Source organism: Nerophis ophidion, linkage group LG06, assembly GCF_033978795.1.
Source record: "Nerophis ophidion isolate RoL-2023_Sa linkage group LG06, RoL_Noph_v1.0, whole genome shotgun sequence".
NCBI classification, from domain to species: domain Eukaryota; kingdom Metazoa; phylum Chordata; class Actinopteri; order Syngnathiformes; family Syngnathidae; genus Nerophis; species Nerophis ophidion.
The window spans coordinates 39,305,414-39,328,256 of NC_084616.1; the positions used below are offsets into that span (position 1 = coordinate 39,305,414).

The 22,843-nt window shown below is 41.3% G+C and overlaps 1 protein-coding gene across 3 annotated transcripts; it reads right to left on the minus strand.

Annotated features, from left to right (window-relative positions):
• Window positions 1-581: 581 nt before the first annotated feature.
• Window positions 582-22,843, minus strand: rprd1b (regulation of nuclear pre-mRNA domain containing 1B). Of its 3 annotated transcripts, XM_061903706.1 has the most exons (8): window positions 22,689-22,830; window positions 22,108-22,363; window positions 15,811-15,940; window positions 14,780-14,913; window positions 7,117-7,268; window positions 6,826-6,952; window positions 6,476-6,651; window positions 582-2,106 (listed from the first exon to the last, which is right to left on the minus strand). In XM_061903706.1, the coding sequence occupies exons 2-8, from the start codon at window positions 22,256-22,258 to the stop codon at window positions 1,957-1,959; spliced, it is 1,020 nt and encodes a 339-aa protein (XP_061759690.1). In that variant the 5' UTR covers window positions 22,259-22,363; window positions 22,689-22,830; the 3' UTR covers window positions 582-1,956. The 3 variants fall into 3 exon arrangements, with proteins under 3 accessions (XP_061759690.1, XP_061759691.1, XP_061759689.1); XM_061903707.1 differs by having other exon boundaries at window positions 7,117-7,265; window positions 22,108-22,843; XM_061903705.1 differs by having other exon boundaries at window positions 22,108-22,842.

Consider the following 22,843-nt stretch of genomic DNA (forward strand, 5'->3'; position numbering starts at 1 on the left):
TCCATCTTCTTCCGCTTATCCAAGGTCGGGTCGCGGGGGCAGCAGCTTAAGTACAGAAGCCCAGACTTCCCTATCCCCAACCTTGGACTCGGACTTTAGGTGCTGATTCTCATCCCAGTCGCTACACACTCGGCTGCGAACCGATCCAGTGAGAGCTGAAGATCCTGGCCTGATGAAGCTATCAGGACCAGATCATGTGCAAAAAGCAGAGACCTAATCGTGCAGCCACCAAACCGGATCCCCTTCACCTGAAAATTCTGTCCATAAGAGTTAGAAACAGAATCGGTGACAAAGGGGAGCCTTGGCGGAGTCTATTCCTCACTGGAAACGTGTCCGGAAATGTTGACTAAGCTCTGACATTGATCGTACAGAGAGCGGACCTCCACAATCACAGTCCGATACCCTAAATAAAACATGCATTTAACAATTCCCGATACGTTTTTTTTCCAGTTTGTATTTACTAAATTGCCTTAATAATCTTAATAATTTGCAGTTTATTCTCATTTAATGATGAATTTCTTTACTATCAGGCAAATAACTACTGAAAAACATTATGTGAAACGTAAACATACAAACAAGTATCTGTTTCAATGATCCCGGTTTATTGGCATTCATTGAATCACTTTCATTACAGAAATAAAACTACCCTACTGGTAGACTCCAGGTTGTACAATTGTGGTTATGCAGAGATAAATACAAACTGCACACAGCAAGGGGAGGAGGGGGAGAACAGATGTAAACTAATAATCTAGAGTGACACACGCAGATCAGACTTGCTGAAATACTTCCATCCTTCCAATGGCTGTATGCAACTTTGCATGGATTGTTGTGCTTCGGCGCCCCACCAGTGACTGGATTTAAACAACAACAACAAAAACTACAAACACCACCCTTTGGTTTAGCAAACATTGTGAAAACGACATGTTTCTGGTTACAGATTGTTGCTTGATGTAATTTTTATCACCTAAATTTGTCAAAACATACTTTTGACATCCAACAGCTCTGTGTGCAGACTACTGGTAACAACGTTACACTAATGCCTGCTAAAGAAATAAACCAAAAAATGACATTTGCATCACCTTGGAGCTGGCTGACTGATTTTTGATATCTGGGTATGTAATTGAGCTGGGCAATAATTACTATATTATTAATAATAATAATAATGATCATGATGTGATTGTTTAGCGTGGCTCTGGTCAATTATCCGTACTGCACACAAATCAACACTCATAATTCATGAGTGTATTTTATTAATTAACTACCGTACACATTAAAACTAAGGTTTTATGCCTTTGTGTGAAAGTTTCAGTTTCGAACAAATAATGGCCTGTTTTTTGTAACATCTTTTAGCAATGATAATTAACCTACACTTTTTTTCCCCACCAAGCATTCATTTTCAAATTAAAGTGACTTTAAGCTTTAGAAAAATATTCTTGTCTGTTTGCTTAAATCTGCCAAATCTTGCTAATCACCACATGAACTGTTTTTTAAAAGACACACACATACACACACACCCAAACATATAACTAATGAATAGTACATTCTCATCACAGTGTAGCCATGAGGCTCATAGCAAATCCAGGTAATGTTGAGAGCAGACTGAGAGCCACAGCGCCTTCTTAACCACTCCTGGCAAGCATAAAAAAACAGCAACTAAAATCAAAGAAGAAACTAACTTTGCCAAACATGGGGAAGGGAAATCTAAGCGAGAAAATCCAGGCTGACATAGTCTCTGTTCTCCTCTAGAGAGTGCTGCGATGTCACCAAACCGAATGGTATTATCCCCTCTACAAACCCCTCATCCTCCCACCACTCCTTTGTCCTGCAGGGGGTCCTGCTGGGACATGTGACCTCATCAGGACACACCCTGCAATTCGCGGGCTGAGGGTGTATGTTGGTCGGTTGTTACGTGAGTGTGTGAGGATGTGGCGGGTTAGCTTGTGTGAGCGCCATCATTCAATCGGTGGAGAAGAGGTCGCCAGCCGAGGGCAGCGGGGCCAGACCGCCGGTCACATTGGGTAGGAGGGAGAGGTCGGGCAGACTCTGGATGTGAGACTTCAGCTCCTTTCTCACCCGGGTCACTCTGGCTAGCTTCTGCTTGTACTCCTGCCCAGGAAAATCACACAGTGGTATTACTACAATCACATATTTACCAACCATATTTTCACACTATTGATCATAAGATAGAAAAAGTGTGTGTCATTGCATCCCAATTGGAAGGATACCCCAAGTAATGTATTCTGGCAATATAATTCAAGTCACATGACGATGTATAAGTATAATTCAAAAAAAGAATAAATGTTGTGTAAAATAATAGCACTTAAAAGTGTACATAAGCCACAAGTGCAAAAAAAAAAACTGCACATTCAAAAAAATTGAAGATATTCTTCACATTTTTATGTACTAAACGAGCTAATATCAGCCTAACGTGGCTCCGGATGCACTAATTTAAAACAAAAAAAACTATACATCAGCTTTGTGGTTAAGCTGCCAAAATAATCTTGAAATTATATAGTTATTCTTCTTTACTACTACTACTACTACTATTACTCCAAGTAATAACCATTTGAGGGCTTTAACATACTTAGAAAATACCTAAACATAGGAGTGTGTATCTAATATGGTGTCAATTGTTCACATGTCATAAATCTATGACATCTATTGGGAGATGCAGGGGTTTTTTTTATTTGACAGGGACAGTACAATTAAACATGGCTACCCACAGGTAACTGATGTCAAAGTACATAAGACTTCTAGCCACAGGCTAATTTGCAACCTGGGGCGGTATTGATCATCATACCTGCCAACCTTGAGACCTCCGAATTCGGGAGATGGGGGTGGGGGGTGTTGTTCGGGTGGGGGGTGTATATATTTTCAAGTATTTCTTATATATATCATATTTGTTTTAACTATTAAACAAACCAAAAATATGACTTATTTTATCTTTGTGAAAATATTGGACACAGTGTGTTGTCAAGCTTATGAGATGCAATGCAAGTGTAAGCCACTTTTTTTTATTTTCATAAATGTCTAATGATAATGTAGATGAGGGATTTTTAATCACTGCTATGCTGAAATTATAACTAATATTGATACTGTTGTTGATAATATTAATATTTGTTTCACTACTTTTGGTTTGTTCTGTGTTGTGTTTGTGTCTCCTCAATTGCTCTGTTTATTGCAGTTCTGAGTGCTGCTGGATCAGGTTTGGTTTTGGAATTGAATTGCATTGTTATGGTATTGCTGTGTAGTGGTTTGTTGGATTGATGAAAATTTTTTAAAAAAAAATAAAAAAAATTGATTTAAAAAAAAAAAAGAGAATCGATTCTGAATCGCACAACGTATTTTTTCCCACACCCCTAATATATATATATATCAGTGACGTACAGTCAGGGGGCGGCAGGTGAGGCGTGGCTTCACCTGCCATCATGGAAAGAAAAAAATGTAAAAACAAAAAAAAAAAAATTATATTGTTATATGTATCCAGTGATTACATTATAAAGTTATTTTCCATTTAACTTCACCAGTTTTAAATTATTTTTTATTCAAAATCGCTTAATCTTCACATTTGCCGTTCAAATACTGAGAATTACTTGCAGTGAGTCACAGCCAGCTGAGCCTCCCCGTGGATTGCGCAATAACTCGGCTAACTGCTGGCCTGCTGTGCAGTGAGACCGTATTGCTATATGAATTATATTATACATTTCCATAGTTTAGTTAGCTGAGTTATATAATGAACAGTGTATTTTGTCAACAACTGTATGTGTGTATAGTATTTATTTTGCTGGGCAATCATAAAACGGCTGCGAAACACGTACAATGTGAGGCTCCTGTTCTCCAGCCTCCTGGTGGTAGAGGGCGCTAATGGTCCCAGAGATCATTCTTGCACTACTCGGCTAGGCCTGTATGGGGACATCTGAAGCCGGTATGTTTTAAAGTTGTCGTTTGCCTGCATATCGTAAAAACAGCCATCCAACATTTTACAACTAATTGTAAACTTATAGGTGCCGACCATCAGGGCAGAGTTGCGACGAAAGAGTGTGTCGATGTTTAAATAGTACGTCGAGTTGGTAAGTCTATCTGTTTTCTAATAATAGCTACTAGCCGTACCCATGTATTTTCTATGGGCGGTTAGCATCGGGTTTTAATCCCGTTTCCTCTAACGTTTCTGATCCGATTGAATTTATATTTATGTCGAGTCTTTATTTTGGGTACTTAAATATGGTGACTGAGTATTGTGGCGTTTTAAGGCCATCTGCATTTTTTATGCTACATTAAAGACAATGAATGAACATGGCCGCTGGAGCGCGGTTACACCTGTCATAGTGACAACACTGTCTAATGTCGTGTTTGTTATTTTGTACATACATGTGATTATTTAATATTGTTAATGTTAGCAGTATTATCGCTAATGATGATAATAATAAGTGTAATTTATTTATACTATACGATACTAGCTAAAGTACCTGCTACATTAAGTTAAAGTACCAATGATTGTCTCACACACACTAGGTGTGGTGAAATTTGTCCTCTGCATTTGACCCATCCCCTTGTTCACCCCCAGCGAGGTGAGGGGAGCAGTGAGCAGCAGCGGCCAAGAATCATTTTTGGTGATTTAACCCCCAATTCCAACCCTTGATGCTGAGTGCCAAGCAGGGAAGAATATGAGCTTTTAAACATAACCTGTTAACTGCTGCCAATCAAATGGTGAATAAGATACTCTATAGGGCAGGGGTCGGGAACCTTTTTGGCTGAGAGAGCCATACAAGCCAAGTATTTCCGTGAGAGCCATATATATATATATATATATATATATATATATATTTTTTTTTTTTTAACACTGAATATAACTATCTGCGTGCATTTTTAAGAAAGACCAACATGTCTAGAGCATGATAAGTCTTATTCATTTTAATAACATTGTTATTCTGAGGCTAACCAACAATAAATAAAAAACTTCTCACCATTACTGCGACTTCTTGAACAGGTATGGTAGAAACCGGATGGATGGATGGATGAAAATGCATGAGAATGTTTTATATTTTGAACGTTATTTTTGACACTGTGATTACCAGCGAAATTATTCTTTACGTATCGTGTTAAGCAATGTCAGCTAAGATTTATCTGACAGCCAGGTGCAGTCACTAAAAGAGCCACATCTAGCTCTAGAGCCATAGGTTCCCTACCCCTGCTATAGGGTTTATATGTTTATAAATCTGACTGTGATGAAGTCAGTGCCTCACCAGCCATGAACCTCACCGCACGTCACTTATATCCATCCATCCATCCATTTTCTACCGCTTATTCCCTTTGGGGTTGCGGGGGGCGCTGGTGCCTATCTCAGCTACAATCGTCACTTATATATAATATATATATATATATATATATATATATATACATACATATACACACACACACACCCACACATATATATATAAATATAATCCGTTCATGAATGAGTATATCCGTTCGGCCACCGTGTTCAATGGAGAAGTATGAGCTACAAAATTTGCAGGTTGCATACCCCTTCCCCTTCGAACTGTCCTGGATGAACTGAAATCATTTTTTTCAAATCATTTTGGAACTTGCAAGCGTACTTCTTCTTACTCGTCACCGCCATGTCTCTTCTTCCTTCTTCTGCTTCGTCCTCAGTTATGTTTTTGGACATTACCACTTGCCCTATTTTTGAAGCAAAGCATGATGGGAATCCACATGTGTGTCAGTGTATTAACGTGCCAGCTGGAATAAACACACGCTGAGAAATAGCTCCGTGCCTGCCTACTTTATGGGTTATAGATAAACCTATGGATAACGGAGACAGGTGAGAGAGGACGTTAAAGGCAGTGCCTCTAAGGCATGCTTCCAATATTGTTTTCCGGGTGGAAATCGGGAGAATAGTTGCCCCGGGAGATTTTAGGGAGGGGCACTGAAATTCGGGAGTCTCCCGGGAAAATCGGGAGGGTTGGCAAGTATGTTGATCTGTATGTGTTATACTTAAAATTTTTAGGATCCTTAAATGATTACATTTTTAATGAAAAACACAGGATGATGGTTTAACAATATAATTTATTGTTTTATTTATTTCCTATTACTGGCTCTGATGTAAATCATTTGGTTGTTTTTTTTGCTCTTTAAAGTCCTCCAGTATCCAGGGACTTATTTACCTAGTTTGTTAACAATAATGACAAAATATTTTTTTGATAAGAAGAAAATATTGATCTAACCATTGTAATATTGACCATTTACAGATACTATACCTGGTATTGTTAATGTTAATATTTTGTATCAATACGCCCACCTCGTTTACTATCATGAGCTCTAGTTTAGCAATTAACAGTTAGCATGAAGGCCTACAGTGTGTTGTGTAAAATATTTAGAGCCACCCCTCATCCTCCAATTAAAAACAGTTTTATATTTTGTTGTTGTTTCGTTTGGCTATATCATGCAATCCTAGTGTCGTTTATGTTGTACTTGCCTCTAGTTTATTCTCTCTCTCCGTCAGTGCCTCTTTCTGGCTGCCGATGTAGTCGGTCAGCATGCGGGCCAGCTGCCTGCGGTCCTCCAACTCTGCAGCCAGTCGGCCGTTGTACTCGGCCAACAGTAGACACGCTTCATCCACCGTCTTGGACAGCTTGTCAGCAGCCTCCTTGTCTGCACAGGAAAAAGAATATGAGAAGGTAGGGGGCCCTTTACGCAACATGCTTTACGCTTTTGTTGTAACATTCTTCAAATGGTTATGTCAAAGCATAATTTTTGTTTATCATCCTAGATTTGACCAAATGGCAGACAGTAAAATATCTTATAGGTTGACAAAATAAAACTTACCAGTGATTTTCTCCAGCAACGAGACATCTTGGACTTCCTGTGGCAAAGAGGCAATTTTCTGTCTAACAGCCGCGTCTCCCGATGCCGCGTTCTCCAAGTCCTGAAGCGCTTTCACCAGCTCTTCTGTCTGAGTGTATGTGTTTTGTGTGCGTTTTTGTGCATTGAATTATAGGGAAGAGAAAACAAAGTGAAAGGGGAGGGGAAAAAAAAAGAAAGAAAACATCAAATAGGATGGATTGTTCTAAAACTACAATGTTATTTTCTCGTGTAAGAGTTCCGTCGCCGTCTTACGAGTTGAGCTGCGGCGGTGTCCGTGATGTGAGGAGAGCCGTGGCTTCTGTAGTCGTCGTCGTCGTCCTCTTCTTCCTCCTGCTGCTGCAGCTCCTGCTGCTGCTGTTGCTGGATCTTTTGATAGGTTCGCTTCACAGGTTTTTTCTCCTCTACTGAAATCAAGCATTAGGAAGGATAGAAGAGATAATAATAAACATGATTGTATGAAATACTTTACAATACTTCAATATATGTTAAAAAAACAAAAACCGGCTGACTGATGTAGTCATAAAGCAACATTGAAACTTAAACTTGCCATTGCCTGCACATTTTATATGTGACACGAGAATAGGCATGAAAATATATTTCATACTCCGATCTACCACTGTATGTCTTGATTAAAATGACAAACTTTTCGAAGTGCACAAATCTTTTTTTTGTGGGTCAACAATCATAAAAGTACTTGAATGGGTGTAATTTGTTAACTATTATGGTAGACTCAAGGTTAATACTGCCATGATTTTATTCTGAAGATGATTTTTCAGTAAAGAGAAAGTAATTTTAATATATTATGCTGTATACCTACACTGCACACACTAGTAGCAACAATAAGGTAAGATAGGAACTTGACAACAGTATAAGCCATCTTGAACACAAATGGACTGATTTTTCCACAGAAACGTTTGACCAAATATGTCGACGTCAACTTAAAAGCCAACTGCACTTTTGGGGGGAATTTTTCCTATCATTCACAATCCTTATGTGAGACAAGAACAAATGTTTTTCTTTTCTTTTTTTTTTAAGCATTCTAATATGTAACATAAGACTCGTACTAGATGGCTAACAATGTAGCTAATGGGAGTCATCTATTCTTACTAAGAGTGTAACGGTACGTGTATTTGTATTGTACCGTTTCGGTACGGGGGTTTCGGTCCGGTTCGGAGGTGTATCGAACGAGTTTGTAAGCTAAAGTCTTAACAAGCTGGTCTGCTTTCTGCCTCTGTCTGAGCCCCCAGCATTGTCCCGCCCACACAACCATCTGATTGGTTACATACAAAGCCAATCAGCATTGCGTATTCAGAGCGATGGAACAGCCCATCAGCAGTGCGTATTCAGAACGCATGTTGTCAATGCTTCAGCGTCGAGCAGATATGTGTTTAGCAGCGGACATCGTACTCTCCCCAAATTATAAAAAACACTTCCCAGTCACAACTACTACTAGCATCACTATAAGCCCGTTGACCTTCTAGAAATTTAAACAGCAGCTCAGCTCGCTCGCAGTTCTGGCTTGAGGTGAAGGCTAATTAGCTTTTAACGTAACGTTAGCTCATTTTGCTGTGTGTGTGTGCATGTGTGTTCGTTAGGAGCAGCAAAGCCCTGTCTGTCTGTTATTTCACATGAACTAGCATGCCATTTATGTCAAAGTACCTTGTCTCCAAGTTCCATATTTATAGCGTCAAAATCACTTTCACCCCCCTCTCCCAGCTTCCGTCTGCTCCAACACCGCCCTCTTCCTTTGTGTTGGCTTCTATAAGTAGCAGTATATTTAGCTTCAACAGTATAAAGTTGTGATTCCTCATTTGTCCAAAAATAACCGTCTTCGTTGTCTGTTACCAAGTCTGCCATGATTAGAAACACACTCCTTTTTGATTTCAGAAGTAGGAACAAACATTTATTGCTAGAAGTCAGTTGTACGCTGCTACGGAAACAGAAATCCATGTGATGTGTGGAACAAACCAGTCCCGGAAATTATTCAAATTAGCAAAAATACGTTAAATATTGATATGAATGTGTCTGTTACTACATTATATATATATGTATGTATGTATATATATATATATATATATATATATATATATATATATATATATATATATACAGTATATATATATCTATATATATATATAAATGATGCGCTTTGACACTACTTCCACATTTACCCATTCACACACTGATGGAGGGAGCTGCCATGCAAGGCGCTAACCAGCACCCATCAGGAGCAAGGGTGAAGTGTCTCGCTCAGGACACAACGGACGTGACGAGGTTGGTACTAGGTGGGGATTGAACCAGGGACCTTCGGGTTGCGCACGGCCACTCTCCCACTGCGCCACGCCGTCCCTATAAATAATTATGTATACACATATACATATATATATATATATATATATATATATATATATATATATATACATACATACATACATACATATATATCAGGGGTGTGGGAAAAAATCGATTCGAATACGAATCGAATACGTTGTGCGCTTCAGAATCGATTCTCTTTTTTTTTTTTTTTTTAAATCGTTGGGTTTTTTTTGTTTTGATTTTTATCAATCCAACAAACCACTACACAGCAATACCATAACAATGCAATCCAATTCCAAAACCAAACCTGACCCAGTAACACTGCAATAAACAGAGCAATTGAGGAGACACAAACACGACACAGAACAAACCAAAAGCAGTGAAAGAAAAATGAATATTATCAACCACAGTATCAGTTATAGTTTCAGCATAGCAGTGATTAAAAATCCCTCATTTATATTATCATTAGACATATATAAAAGATTTAAAAAAAGAACAATAGTGTCACAGTGGCTTACACTTGCGTCGCATCTCATAAGCTTGACAACACACTGTGTCCAATGTTTTCACAAAGATAAAATAAGTCATATTTTTGTTTTGTTTAAAAGTTAAAAAAAATTACATTATTGCTATCAGTTAAAACATTGTCCTTTATAATTATAATAGCTTTAAAAAAAATTATACTACTCTGCTGGCATGTCAGCTGACTGGGGTAGATCCTGCTGAAATCCTATGTATTGAATGAATAAAGAATCTTTTAGAATCGGAAAAATATCGTTTTTGAACCATGAATCGCGTTGAATCGAAAAAAAAACCTGATATATTATCGAATTGCAACCCCAAGAATCGATATTGAATTGAATCGTGGGACACCCAAAGATTCGCAGCCCTATTACATATATATATATATATATATATATATATATATCTATCCATCCATCCCTTTTGTACCGCTTATTCCCACATTATATATATATTAGGGGTGGGCAAATTAATGCGTTAATTACACATTAACTCATCAATCTATTAACGCCGACAATTATTTTATCGCACATTTGCGTATGTTGTTTACATGCTTTTATCTTGTTAACACCTTTTCTTAACAAGATGGCATCTCCCGGATGTACTTCGGTGTGGAGGGGATCTTGGTAAAGATGGAACATTTGGCAAAAATACCGGACAATTCTGCAAATTTCATGGCTGGCTTACAGCGTGGTCACTCCGGGATCACGTACGACCGCCAGACAATTCTGAATGTGGATAGATCGGGCCGTTTTGGACTGAATGACGCGTGCTTGCTAGACCGGCTAGCTAGCATGGGAATACTTTGCCGGCTACATCCAGCGGCCTGTGAAGCAGCGGACTATATGTGTTGTCTGTCTATTTATGAATAATGCAGCAGAGGAGTGTTGGCTGAGTTCTTAACGTTTGCTTTCAGAGCGTGCATATCACAACATACAAGATGCCGTCATGGCGACACAACCTATACCGGGCTACCGCGCATGCTCATCACTCCTGTTGCATGCTGGGTAGGGTAGTTCTTTTTTTTCCCTGGCTCATAATATCACAAATAGTACCATGTATATGCGTTCAGTTTATCAAAGCACCAAGCAAACAATCGGAAAATTCCCATCATATCAATTCCTAGATATGGTCATAATTATTTTAAGTGCACTACGCAGAATAAACACAACATTATTAATATTGCTACTACGGATAATTTGATCAAAAATTCCCTAAAACAGCCCACTACCTATAATATAGGTTTTTTAAACATAAGATCCCTGATTAAAAAAAACGTTTCTGCTGTTACCTCAGAAATTGCCTGTTCAGATGTTATGATTGTGGCTCAGAGATTTGTATGTAGATTATATTTATTTTCCATAACAAACAGGATAACTTAAATACCCTGGCGGTGGCAATGAGCTTAAATGTTTGTATTTACATTTTTTGAGTTGATTTTCATAAAATATGCTACTTAACTGCTACTGTTTAACAATGACTGATTTAAATTGTGTTTGCACAACAAATGTTTTGGCGCTTTTGTTGATGTGGGAGAATATTCCAATAAAAGGTGCACTACACACTACTTTTGAATTCATTATTGGGCTTTGCGTATACAATGCAGTTAATCGCGATTAACCGGAGAAATAGTGCGATTAACTTCGATTAAAATTTTTAATCGTTGCCCAGCCCTAATATATATATATATCAATCTTCTTCCGCTTATCCGAAGTCAGGTTGCGGGGGCAGCAGCCTAAGCAGGGAAGCCCAGACTTCCCTCTCCCCAGCCACTTCGTCCAGCTCTTCCCGGGGGATCCCGAGGCATTCCCAAGCCAGCCGGGAGACATAGTCTTCCCAACGTGTCCTGGGTCTTCCCCGTGGCCTCCTACAGGTTGGACGTGCCCTAAACACCTCCCTAGGGAGGCGTTCGGGTGGCATCCTGACCAGATGCTTGAACCACCTCATCTGGCTTCTTCGATGTGGAGAAGCAGCGGCTTTACTTTGAGTTCCTCCTGGATAACAGAGCTTCTGACCCGGCGGAGGAAACTCATTTCGGCCGCTTGTACCCGTGATCTTGTCCTTTCGGTCATGACCCAAAGCTCATGACCATAGGTGAGGATGGGAACATACAGTAGATCGACCGGTATATTGAGAGCTTTGCCTTCCGGCTCAGCTCCTTCTTCACCACAACAGATCGATGAACAAGACTCCTAGGTACTTGAACTCCTCCACTTGAGGCAGGGTCTCCTCCCCAACCCAGAGATGGCACTCTATCCTTTTCTGGGCGAGAACAATGGACTCGGACTTGGAGGTGCTGATTTTCATTCCGGTCGCTTCACACTCGCTGCGAACCGATCCAGTGAGAGCTGAAGATCCCGGCCAGATGAAGCCATCAGGACCACATCATCTGCAAAAAGCAGAGACCTAATCCTGCAGCCACCAAACCAGAACCCCTCAACGCCTTGACTGCGCCTAGAAATTCTGTCCATAAAAGGTATGAACAGAGTTGGAGACAAAGGACAGCCTTGGCGGAGTCCAACCATCACTGGAAACGTGTTCGACTTACTGCCGGTAATGCGGACCAAGCTCTGACACTGATCAGACAGGGAGCGAACCGCCAAAATCAGACAGTCCGATACCCCATACTCTCTGAGCACTCCCCACAGGACTTCCCGAGAGACACGGTCGAATGCATTCTCCAAGTCCACAAAGCCCATGTAGACAAGTTGGGCAAACTCCCATGCACCCTCAAGAACCCTGCCGAGAGTATAGGGCTGGTCCACAGTTCCACGATCAGGACGAAAACCACACTGTTCCTCCTGAATCCGAGGTTCGACCTTCCGGCATAGCCTCCTCTCCAGTACACCTGAATAAACCTTACCGGGAAGGCTGAGGAGTGTGATCCCACAATAGTTGGAACACACTCTCCGGTCCCCCTTCTTAAAGAGAGGGACCACCACCCCGGTCTGCCAATCCAGATGTACCGCCCCGATGTCCACGCGATGCTGCAGAGTCTTGTCAAATAAGACAGCTCCACAGCATCCAGAGCCTTAAGGAACTCCAGGCGGATCTCATCCACCCCCGGGGCCTTGCCACCGAGGAGATTTTTAACTACCTCGGCAACCTCAGCCCCAGAAATAGGAGAGCCCACCACAGAGTCCCCAGGCACTGCTTCCTCATAGGAAGACGTGTTGGTGGGATTGAGGAGGTCTTCGAAGTATTCCTTACACCAATCTACAACATCCGCAGTCAAGGTCAGCAAAACACCATCCTCACCATACTGCTTTCCCTTCCTGAGGCGGCGGATGGTGATCCACGATCACTTCGAAGCCGTCCAGAAGTCGTTTTCCATGGCTTTCCCGAACTCCTCCCATGTCCGAGTTTTGGCCTCCGCAACCGCTGAAGCTGCACACCGCTTGGCCTGTCGGCACCTGTCCTATGAGCCAAAAAAACCCGAGAGGACTCCTTCAGCTTGATGGCATCCCTTACCGCCGGTGTCCACCAACGGGTTCTGGGATTACAGCCACAACAGGCACCAACTAACTTGCGGCCACAGCTCCAATCAGCCGCCTCAACAATAGAGGTGCGGAACATGGTCCACTCGGACTCAATGTCCGGCACCTCCCTCGTGACATGTTCAAAGTTCTTCCGAAGGTGGTAATTGAAACTCTCTCTGACAGGAGACTCTGCCAGACGTTCCCAGTAGACCCTCACAATGTGTTTGGGCCTGCCAGGTCTGACCGGCATCCTCCCCCACCATCGCAGCCAACTCACCACCAGGTGATGATCGGTAGAAAGCTCCGCCCTTCTGTTCACCTGAGTGTCCAAAACATGAAGCCGCAAATCCGATGACAAGTACAAAGTCGATCATGGAACTACGGCTTAGGGTGTCCTGGTGACAAGTGCACATATGGACACCCTTATGTTTTAACATGGTGTTTGTTATGGACAATCTGTGACGCGCACAAAAGTCCAATAACAAAACACCACTCGGGTTCGGATCCGGGCGGCCATTCTTCCCAATCACGCCTCTCCAGGTTTCACTGTCGTTGCCAACATGAGCGTTGAAGTCCCCCAGTAGAACAAGGGTATCACCCGGGGGAGCACTCTCCAGTACTCCTCGAGTGTACCCAGAAAGGGTGGGTACTCTGCTGTTTGGTGCGTAAGCACAAACAACAGTCAGGACCCGTCCCCCACCTGAAGGCGGAAGGAGGCTACCCTCTCGTCCACTGGGTTGAACTCCAACGTGCAATGCTTTGAGCCAAGGGACAACGAGAATTGCCACCCCCAGCCCGTCGCCTCTCACTGCCGGCCACGCCAGAGTGGAAGAGAGTCCAGCCCCTTTCAAGAGAAGCGGTTCCAGAGCCCTTGCTGTGCGTCGAAGTGAGTCCGACTATAACTAGCCAGAACTTATCCACTTCGCGCACTATCTCAGGCTCCTTCCCCCCCAGTGAGGTGACGTTCCAAGTCCCAAGGGCCAGCTTATGGAGCCAAGGATCGGACCGCCAAGTACCCTGCCTTCGGCTGCTCCCCAATTCACATCGCACCCGACCTCTATGGCCCCTGCTATGGGTGGTGAGCCCATTGGAGGGGGGACCCACGATGCCTCTTCGGGCTGTGCCCGGCCGGGCCCCAAGGGAACAGGCACTTGCCATGGTGCCCCACCTCCGGGCCTGGCTCCAGAGGGAGGCACCGGTGATCCGCGTCCGGGCGAGGGAAATCTGGGTCCTCGATACGTCTTCTTCTATATACTGTATATATATATACTTGCAGTGTGCAAATAAAACAGAGCGTTTTTAAGTTGTTTTAAAGGGTTTTTGAAGGCTATAAAAGTGACTCCCATTAGCTGCATCTTTCAAGCGTTTATCATCTTTAAAATCGTAAAAAATAAAAATACGTATGTTCTTGTCACTCATCATGATTCTGAAGGATAGGTAAAATTCCTCCCAAAAATGCAGTTCCCCTTTAAAGACTTAACTGACTCTAAATGTTAAAAGTCGTGATACAGCCTTTTTTGTCACTATCAACAATGTATTTTACTCTTCGCCACTACTCAGTCATAATGTGTTTAAGTGTTAAGACATTATATAACAACCTGTGGGTCGGGGGCTGTGGGAGTCTTCTATGGCCAGTTTCAGCTGCTGGATGAAGTCGGCCCTGTATAGGCTGCGCTCCCTCCAGATGTTCAGTAGTCTCTCCATGTGCTTTTTACAGCTCTCGTCTACTTCACTGCGAGAGAATAGTGGAGGTCAGTGAAAAAAGAGTGGAAAGTAAAAAAAAATGTCAATGCATAAATTGTAGGGATATAAGGTTTTCGGTATCAAAGTTTTCTCAATAATACTGTGACGTGTGACCGAATCCACCGAAAACCTGGTGATAGTAGTTTTGTTCTGGCGTTTTAGTGTTTGCCGGGTTTGCAAATAAACTACATCTCCCAGAATCCTCTGCGCAGCGCAGTAATGTCAAGATGGGGGCGATGAAGGCCGTAAGCAGGAAGTGAAGTGTGTAAGTACTTATCGTAGATAACATAAATTGTCTTTGGACATTACCTTTGTCCGTAACTGGTTGTGTTAAGTTGCCAACAGACAGACAAACAAGCCCAGGCCAAAACGTAAGCTCTTTGGCAGAGGTAAGTAATAAAGTCTGCGTTCTGGCAAACCAAAGCGCGCCACTTTCCTTTTGAGTGTTTCCAAGGCGATACTGACTCACAGAGTAAACTAAAAAGCTACTTGATACATCCACAATCCATCCATTTATTTTTCAACTGCTTGTCCGTCAATGTCACGGGGGGGGCTGGAGCCTATTCCAGCTACACTCGGGTGGAGGGCAGGGCTGGGACAAGTGGCCATCTCATAAAAAGCAACACTGAAAATATATTTAAAGCCAGCGAAGCCAAATATCAGTTTGTGAGGTATTAACATTATTAAAAGTTTTGTTGTTAGTTTCTGAAAAATATTTTTCAGACTGATATAAATAAACACTGTATAAGACACTGCTTACCATTTTGTAAAAATTTAAATACTTTTTTAAAAAGAGATGACGGCAATCTAACTCTCCATCATACGGCTAAAAAAAACCTGATTGTGAATCCAAACAAAACAGCATGATGGTCCATGCTGTAAATACCTGGCAACATGCGAGCAGGCATCTACGAGTACTGTCTCAAAGTCTTTTGTGAATTCGGGTCCTTTCTTCTTGCTGTTTTGGATAACATCATTGGCCAGGTAGAGGAACGTCAGCTTCCTGCTGGTTTTAGCTGCAAGACGACAAATATTTCACTTCAGATTACAACTGAAAAATGACACCATCACCAAGGGGCTCCATTCATCCATTAATGCAATGTTTTTCAACCTCTTTTAAGCCGAGGCACATTTTTTTCCATTGAAAATATCCGGAGGCACACCCCCAGCAGAAATCATAACAAAATTAAACTCAGGTGACAGTAAAAAGTCGTCGTCGCAATTGTTGGGTATGACTTTAAACCATAACCAACCATGCATCACTACAGCTCTTGTCTCTAAGTAGGTGTACTGTCACGACCTGTCACATCACACCGTGACTTAGTTTTACTTTTTTGCTGTTTTCCTGTGTGTAGTGTTTTAGTTCTTGTCTTGCGCTCCTATTTTGGTGGCTTTTCCCCTTTTCTTGGTGTTTTCCTGCAGCAGTTTCATGTCTTCCTTAAACGCTATTTCCCGCATCTGCTTTGTTTTAACAATCAAGACTATTTAAGTTGTTGCAATTCTTCTTTTTGGGACATTGTTGATTGTCATGTCATGTTCGGATGTACTTTGTGGATGCCGTCTTTGCTCCACAGTAAGTCTTTGCTGTCGTCCAGCATTCTGTTTTTGTTTACTTTGTAGCGAGTTAGGTTTTAGTTTCATTCAGCAAAGCCTTCCCTAAGCTTCAATGTGTTTTCTTAGGGGCACTCACCTTTTGTTCATTTTTGGTTTAAGCATTAGATACTATGCCAAACCCTCATCGTCTCACACGACGTGTTCCCGACATCTACAATGCAATTAGCTACCGGCTGCCACCTACTGATATGGAAGAGTTTAACATGATTACTCTACAGAGCTCTGGACAGCACCGTCACTCAACAACGGCACATTATTTGCAGACTATAATTACTTGTTTGCAACAAATATTTTTACCCCAAATAGGTGAACTACATAATCTCCCACTGCACACCAGACTGTATCTCACGGCACACAGTGGTTGGAAAACACTGCATTAATAAACTGCTCCATTTGAATACATTTAGTACTTGCAAAAGAAAAAATACAGGTGGAAATGAATAGTTAATTTTTTGGACAAAACTAGTTATCGTAAAAGAATAAAAACAAGATGTCAATTTTTAAAAATTAAAATAAACTTTCATACTTGATATACAGTATAATGGTACATATACACATATTACATATATGTACACAAATTATATATATTTACATACACATATACATACACAATCACACATAGGTATGATATGCAAACACATAAGCATATACATACAGTTGAGATCAAAAGTTTACATACACTTGTAAAGAACTAATTTTCGTTTAATCTGACATCACATTGACAAAGATAAGACCTTCTGGAGGAAAGTTCTGTGGTCAGATGAAACAAAAAGCAATGAGTTTGGAGGCAAAAAGGTAAGGCCTTTAATCCCAGGAACACCACACCTACTGTCAAGCATGGTGGTGGTAATATTATGATCTGGGCCTGCTTTGCTACCAATGGAACTGGTGCTTTAAATGGGACAATAAAAAAGGAAGATTACCTCCAAATTCTTCAGGACAACCTAAAATCATCAGCCCGGAAGTTGGGTCTTGGGCGCAGTTGGGTGTATCAACAGGACGATGACCCCAAACACACGTCAAAAGTGGTAAAGGAATGGCTAAATCAGGCTAGAATTAAGGTTTTAGAAAAGCCTTCATAAAGTCCTGACTTAAAGGTGTGCACAATGCTGAAGAAACAAGTCCATGTCCGAAAACCAACAAATTTAGCTGAACTGCACCAATTTTGTCAAGAGGAGTAGTCAAAAATTCAACCAGAAGCTTGCAAGAAGCTTGTGGAAGGCTACCAAAAGCGCCTTATTGCAGTGAAACTTACCAAGGGACATGTAACCAAATATTAACATTGTTGTATGTATACTTTTGACCCAGCAGATTTTGTCACATTTTCAGTAGACCCATAATAAATTCATAAAAGACCCAAACTTCATGAATGTTTTTTGTAACCAACAAGCATGTGCTCCAATCACTCTATCATAAAAAAATAAGAGTTGTACTAATGATTGGAAACTCAAGACACCCATGACATTATGTTCTTTACAAGTGTACAGTATGTACATTTTTGATCACGCGACTGTACAAACATATAAAAATACATATAGTCGAGGTTTCTGTGGTTCATCCGTTATAAAGTGCTCAATATCCGGGTTAAACAGAATATACGTTAAGTCAGCAAAAACCCCGGGGGCCATATCATCCCTATAAGCCCGTTATGCAGGCTTCCCTGCTTGTTAGGGGATTTTTTTATCAATAAAATCTCGTAAAATATAAATATAAAATTTATATACATATACAAATATATACACTTATGTCAGATGTTCTGTTTTGAATTTCCCAGCGTCGGTCTCATCAGCGTCACAGGTTGATTTAGTTGTGAGTGGTTGAAGTAGCACGTCATTCAAGATAACGGACAAGTGGTTTATCCAATCACTTACAATGATTTTTTTTTTTACAAGGCCCCACCTTCTGAAATACATCTCCTATTGAGAAGTCTCAGATCCATGTGTGGAGCTCAGCGGACGACAAGGATTTGGCGAAAGTCAGGTAATAGAAAGCTGGACCGTTAAAATAATGCATACATTAAACCGGCCACCTGGTGGGAAAAAGGTTAGGGAACCCTGACATATAGTACTCCACTCTGACAGTGTCAATCAAAACTCAGCATTGTTATTGTGGTAAAGGCATGACTTTTACTGCAGGTCTGGTTTTGGACTTCTTTAGATTGGTCAAGCGTGCATAATACTTTGCTGTCCTGTAAGTGTTCATCATGCAATGGTCTCTATAAAATAATACCAGCTGTTGTTAAAGTAATGTAAAGTAAAGTAAAGTAAAGTACCACTGATAGTCACACACACACTAGGTGTTGTGAAATTACTGTCTGCATTTGACCCGGGGACGGCATGGCGCTGGTTGGGAGAGTGACTGTGCCAGCAACCTGAGGGTTCCTGGTTCGAACCTCAGCTTCTACCAACTTAGTCACGTCCGTTGTGTCCTTGAGCCAGACACTTCAGCCTTGCTCCTGGTGGGTCGTTTGTTAGGGCCTTGCATGGCAACTCCCACCAACAGTGTGTGAATGTGTGTTTCAATGAGTGAATGTGGAAATAGTGTCAAAGCGCTCTGCGTATTGTGAAGGTGGAAAAGCGCGATAAAGTTAAAATTAAAGTACCAATGATTGTCACACACAAAGTCTCCATCCATCCATCCTTTACAGCTTTGTTGCCGTGGAGTGATAATGCCTATCTCAGCTGCATTTCGGGCGGAAGGGGGGGTACACCCTGGACAAGTCGCCACCTAGTCACAGGGCCAACACAGATAGACAGACAACATCCACAGTCACATTCACACACTAGGGCCAATTTACTAGGTGTGGTGAAATTATTCTCTGTATTTGACCCATCACCCTTGATCACCCCCTGTGTCGGTTGAGGTGGGCGGGGTTGGGGGGGCCTGGAAGCCTGGAAGAGTTAGGGATGCATGGGATTCTGGGTTATTTGTTCTGCTGTATATGTGTTGTGTTATGGTGCGGATGTTCTCCCGAAATGTGCTTCTCAATCTTGTTTGGTGTGGGTTCACAGTGTGGCGCATATTAGTAACAGTTTTAAAATTGTTTATATCACAACTCTCAGTGTAACCTGTACGGCTGTTGAACAAGTATGCCTTGCAGTCACTTGTGAGTACAGAAACCACATTCAACATGTGACCGGGCTGGCAAGCCGCTAGTTCAGGTTGTAGAGGGCGCTAAAGACAATGTCATCTTAACATGCCCTTGTTATTGTTGGTTGGATGAAAATCAGCAGATACTTGAGAGAATATTTGCTCTCTAATTCGGAAGTCTCCCGGAAAAAATGCGTTGGCAAGTGTGCTGCTGTCAAGCGTCACTCATATAAAACTTGCGGGCCGCACTAAAATTTTATTTTCATATTAAGGTGTTTAATTTTCATATTAAGGTGTGACCCCTGCTTTATACATAACACAAAGCAGAAAAAAACTCTGTATGCAGTAACATTTCATATTAAATTTCAAAAGTGTTTTGTGTCTCCCATTGTTTTCTTTATTTTGTGAAACGGGTCAAAATGGCTCATTGAGTGGTAAAGGTTGCCGACCCTTGCTGTAGATGATGCAACATACGTTAAAAAAAAAAAAATAAACCACATGATGTTAGTGCACCAGTTGAGGAAAATGAGCAAACTACATAAATAACTTCCTGTAATTTGATTTTGCTATTATTTTTTTATCTTGATGGACTGAAAATTAACACCAATGAGTTGACTGATGAACATTATCAAATCATTTATTTGGAAAGTATAAATAATGACAAATAAAGGTAGAATACTATCAACCACAACATGTACGTGTAAAAAACAACAACATTATAATTTGCACATTTTTATAATGTGCTTGTTCTATTTTTAAACAAAGAAAATAATCTGAAACTTATTTTTAAGTCATCGTGCCGTGATTTTACCCGTCCGGCCCACTTGGGAGTAGATTTTTCCCCATGTAGCCCCCGATCTAAAATGAGTTTGACACCCCTGCTCTAGTGCAGTGGTTCTCAAATGGGGGTACACGTACCCCTGGGGGTACTTAAAGGTATGCCAAGGGGTACGTGAGATTTTTAAAAAATATTCTAAAAATAGCAACACTTCAAAAATCCTTTATAAATACAGTATATGTATTGAATACTACTTCAACACAATATGAATGTAAGTTCATAAATTGTGAAAAGAAATGCAATATTCAGTGTTGACAGCTAGATTTTTTTGTGGACATGTTCCATAAATATTAATGTTAAAGATTTCTTTTTTTGGGAAGAAATGTTCAGAATTAAGTTCATGAACACAGATGGATCTGTATTACAATCCCCAAAGAGGGCACTTTAAGTTGATGATTACTTCCATGTGTAGAAATCTTTATTTATAATTGAATCACTTGTTTATTCTTTTAACAAATTTTTAGTTATTTGTTATTTGAAAATATTTTTTTCCAAATAGTTAAAGAAAGACCACTACAAATGCGCAATATTTTGCACTGTTATACAATTTAATAAATCATAAACTGATGACATAGTGCTGTATTTCACTTCTTTATCTTTTTTTTCAACCAAAAATGCTTTTGTCTGATTAGAGGGTATTTGAATAAAAAAAATGTTCACAAGGGGTACATCACTGAAAAAAGGTTGAGAACCACTGCTCTAGTGTGTGAGTGTGAATATTGTCTGTCTATTTGTGTTGGCCCAGCGATGAGGTGGCGACTTGACCAGGGTGTACCCCGCCTACCGCCCGAATGCAGCTGAGATGCAGCACCCCCTGAGACCCCGAAAGGGACAAGCAGTAGAAAATGGATGGATGGAGAACTTGGGAATAGTGTCAAAGCGCTTTAAGTACCTTGAAGGTGGAAAAGTGCTATACAAGTAGCACCCATTTACATTTGACCAGTGGTTCTTAACCTGGGTTCGGTGGAACCCTAGGGGTTCGGTGAGTCGGCCTCAGGGGTTTGGTGGAGCCTTTGCCACCGAGGTAAAGACACATCCAACTTATCGTGTAAATAAAAACTTCTCATTATCGGCATATTATGGATACCCCCAAACAATGTACCCTCTAAATTTCCATCTGATTTGCAGGTTGTTTGATTGATCGATTGAAACTTTTACTAGCAGATTGCCAAGGAAGAGAATACATTATATGAAACAGTAGAGTTTACACAGTACAGTACATATTCTGTACAATTCACCACTAAATGGTAACACCCGAATAAGTTTTTCAACTTGTTTAAGTCGGGGTCCACGTTAATCAATTCATGGTCATGTGTGTAATTTGTTGTGAGTTCATGCACTGTGTTGGTTTTGTGCACCAGTAAAAAAAAAAACATATGACTTTTTGTTGAATTTGAAAAAAATAATATTTTTCACTAAAGAAGGGTGCGGGGAATGTGCATATGAAACTGGTGGGGTTCAGTACCTCCAACAAGGTTATGAACCACTGCATTTGACCCATCCGCTTGTTCCACCCCCCTGGGAGGTGAGGGGAGCAGTGAGCAGCAGCGGTGGCCGTGCTCGCGAATCATTTTTGGCGATTTAACCCCCAACTCCAACCCTTGACGTTGACGTGACAGCGGTGATTAGGAGTAGGCTTACCTTTTTTCAGCTCTCTGTGCCACACTTTGACGATGAGCCCCGAGTGTTTGCGGTGGTGGATGATCCACAGTGACAGAGTCTGGACGCTCTGCTGCGAGCTGCTCAGCTCCGTCAGCTTCTTTTCCAGAGCCGCCTCGGAGAAAGACGACATGTCGGTGCGATGCTGTGCACGTCCTTTTGGGGAAAGCGGCAGACCCACCACGACCCCCTCGACTCAAAACCGACTGAGCTCCGAGCTAGTTGTGGACAACTGGCACTGTCATCAAAAGTCAACTCTTTACTATACACAGGATTTTTTAATTTTTTTTTTTAAGCGTCTTCCCGCTGCCGACTCCAAACAAAGCAGCGTTACAGCACTATACTAGCCGTTAAACCAAGGGAAACATGTGACTATATAAGAAAAGTGCAGCGTTTTGAGTTGTTTGAAAAGCAACTGCTGGTTGGAAAGTTAAAGTGTTTGTTTACAGCCACAGCTAACGTTAGCTGGCGGCAGCTAAGTCAGCTAACCGCATACTACTAGCCAGCATGCGCTCTAGCCAGACTTTAAACGCTCGGCTTTCTATAAGAGACGAGTTGGATACCTGTTCGGTGCAATCGATGCGCCAATAAAACGGTTTAAAGTGACGGTGGAACGACTCGGAGATTGGGTTTCACTTGCCTACCGAGTCAGGAAGAATTCTCCGGGATCTAAAAAAAAAAAAAAATGTCAGTTCGCACTTTCACCCCAACATGTGCG

What these genes read in the sequence shown, in the direction of transcription:
- rprd1b (XM_061903705.1), bottom strand. Translation starts at nt 22,258, where the DNA reads ATGTCGTCTTTCTCCGAGGCGGCTCTGGAAAAGAAGCTGACGGAGCTG. An exon ending in GCCTGCTCGCATGTTGCCAG is followed by an intron (nt 14,914 to 15,810) that starts GTATTTACAGCA and finishes ATTCTCTCGCAG; the next exon opens with TGAAGTAGACGAGAGCTGTA. An exon ending in ACACCGCCGCAGCTCAACTC is followed by an intron (nt 6,953 to 7,116) that starts GTAAGACGGCGA and finishes ACATACACTCAG; the next exon opens with ACAGAAGAGCTGGTGAAAGC.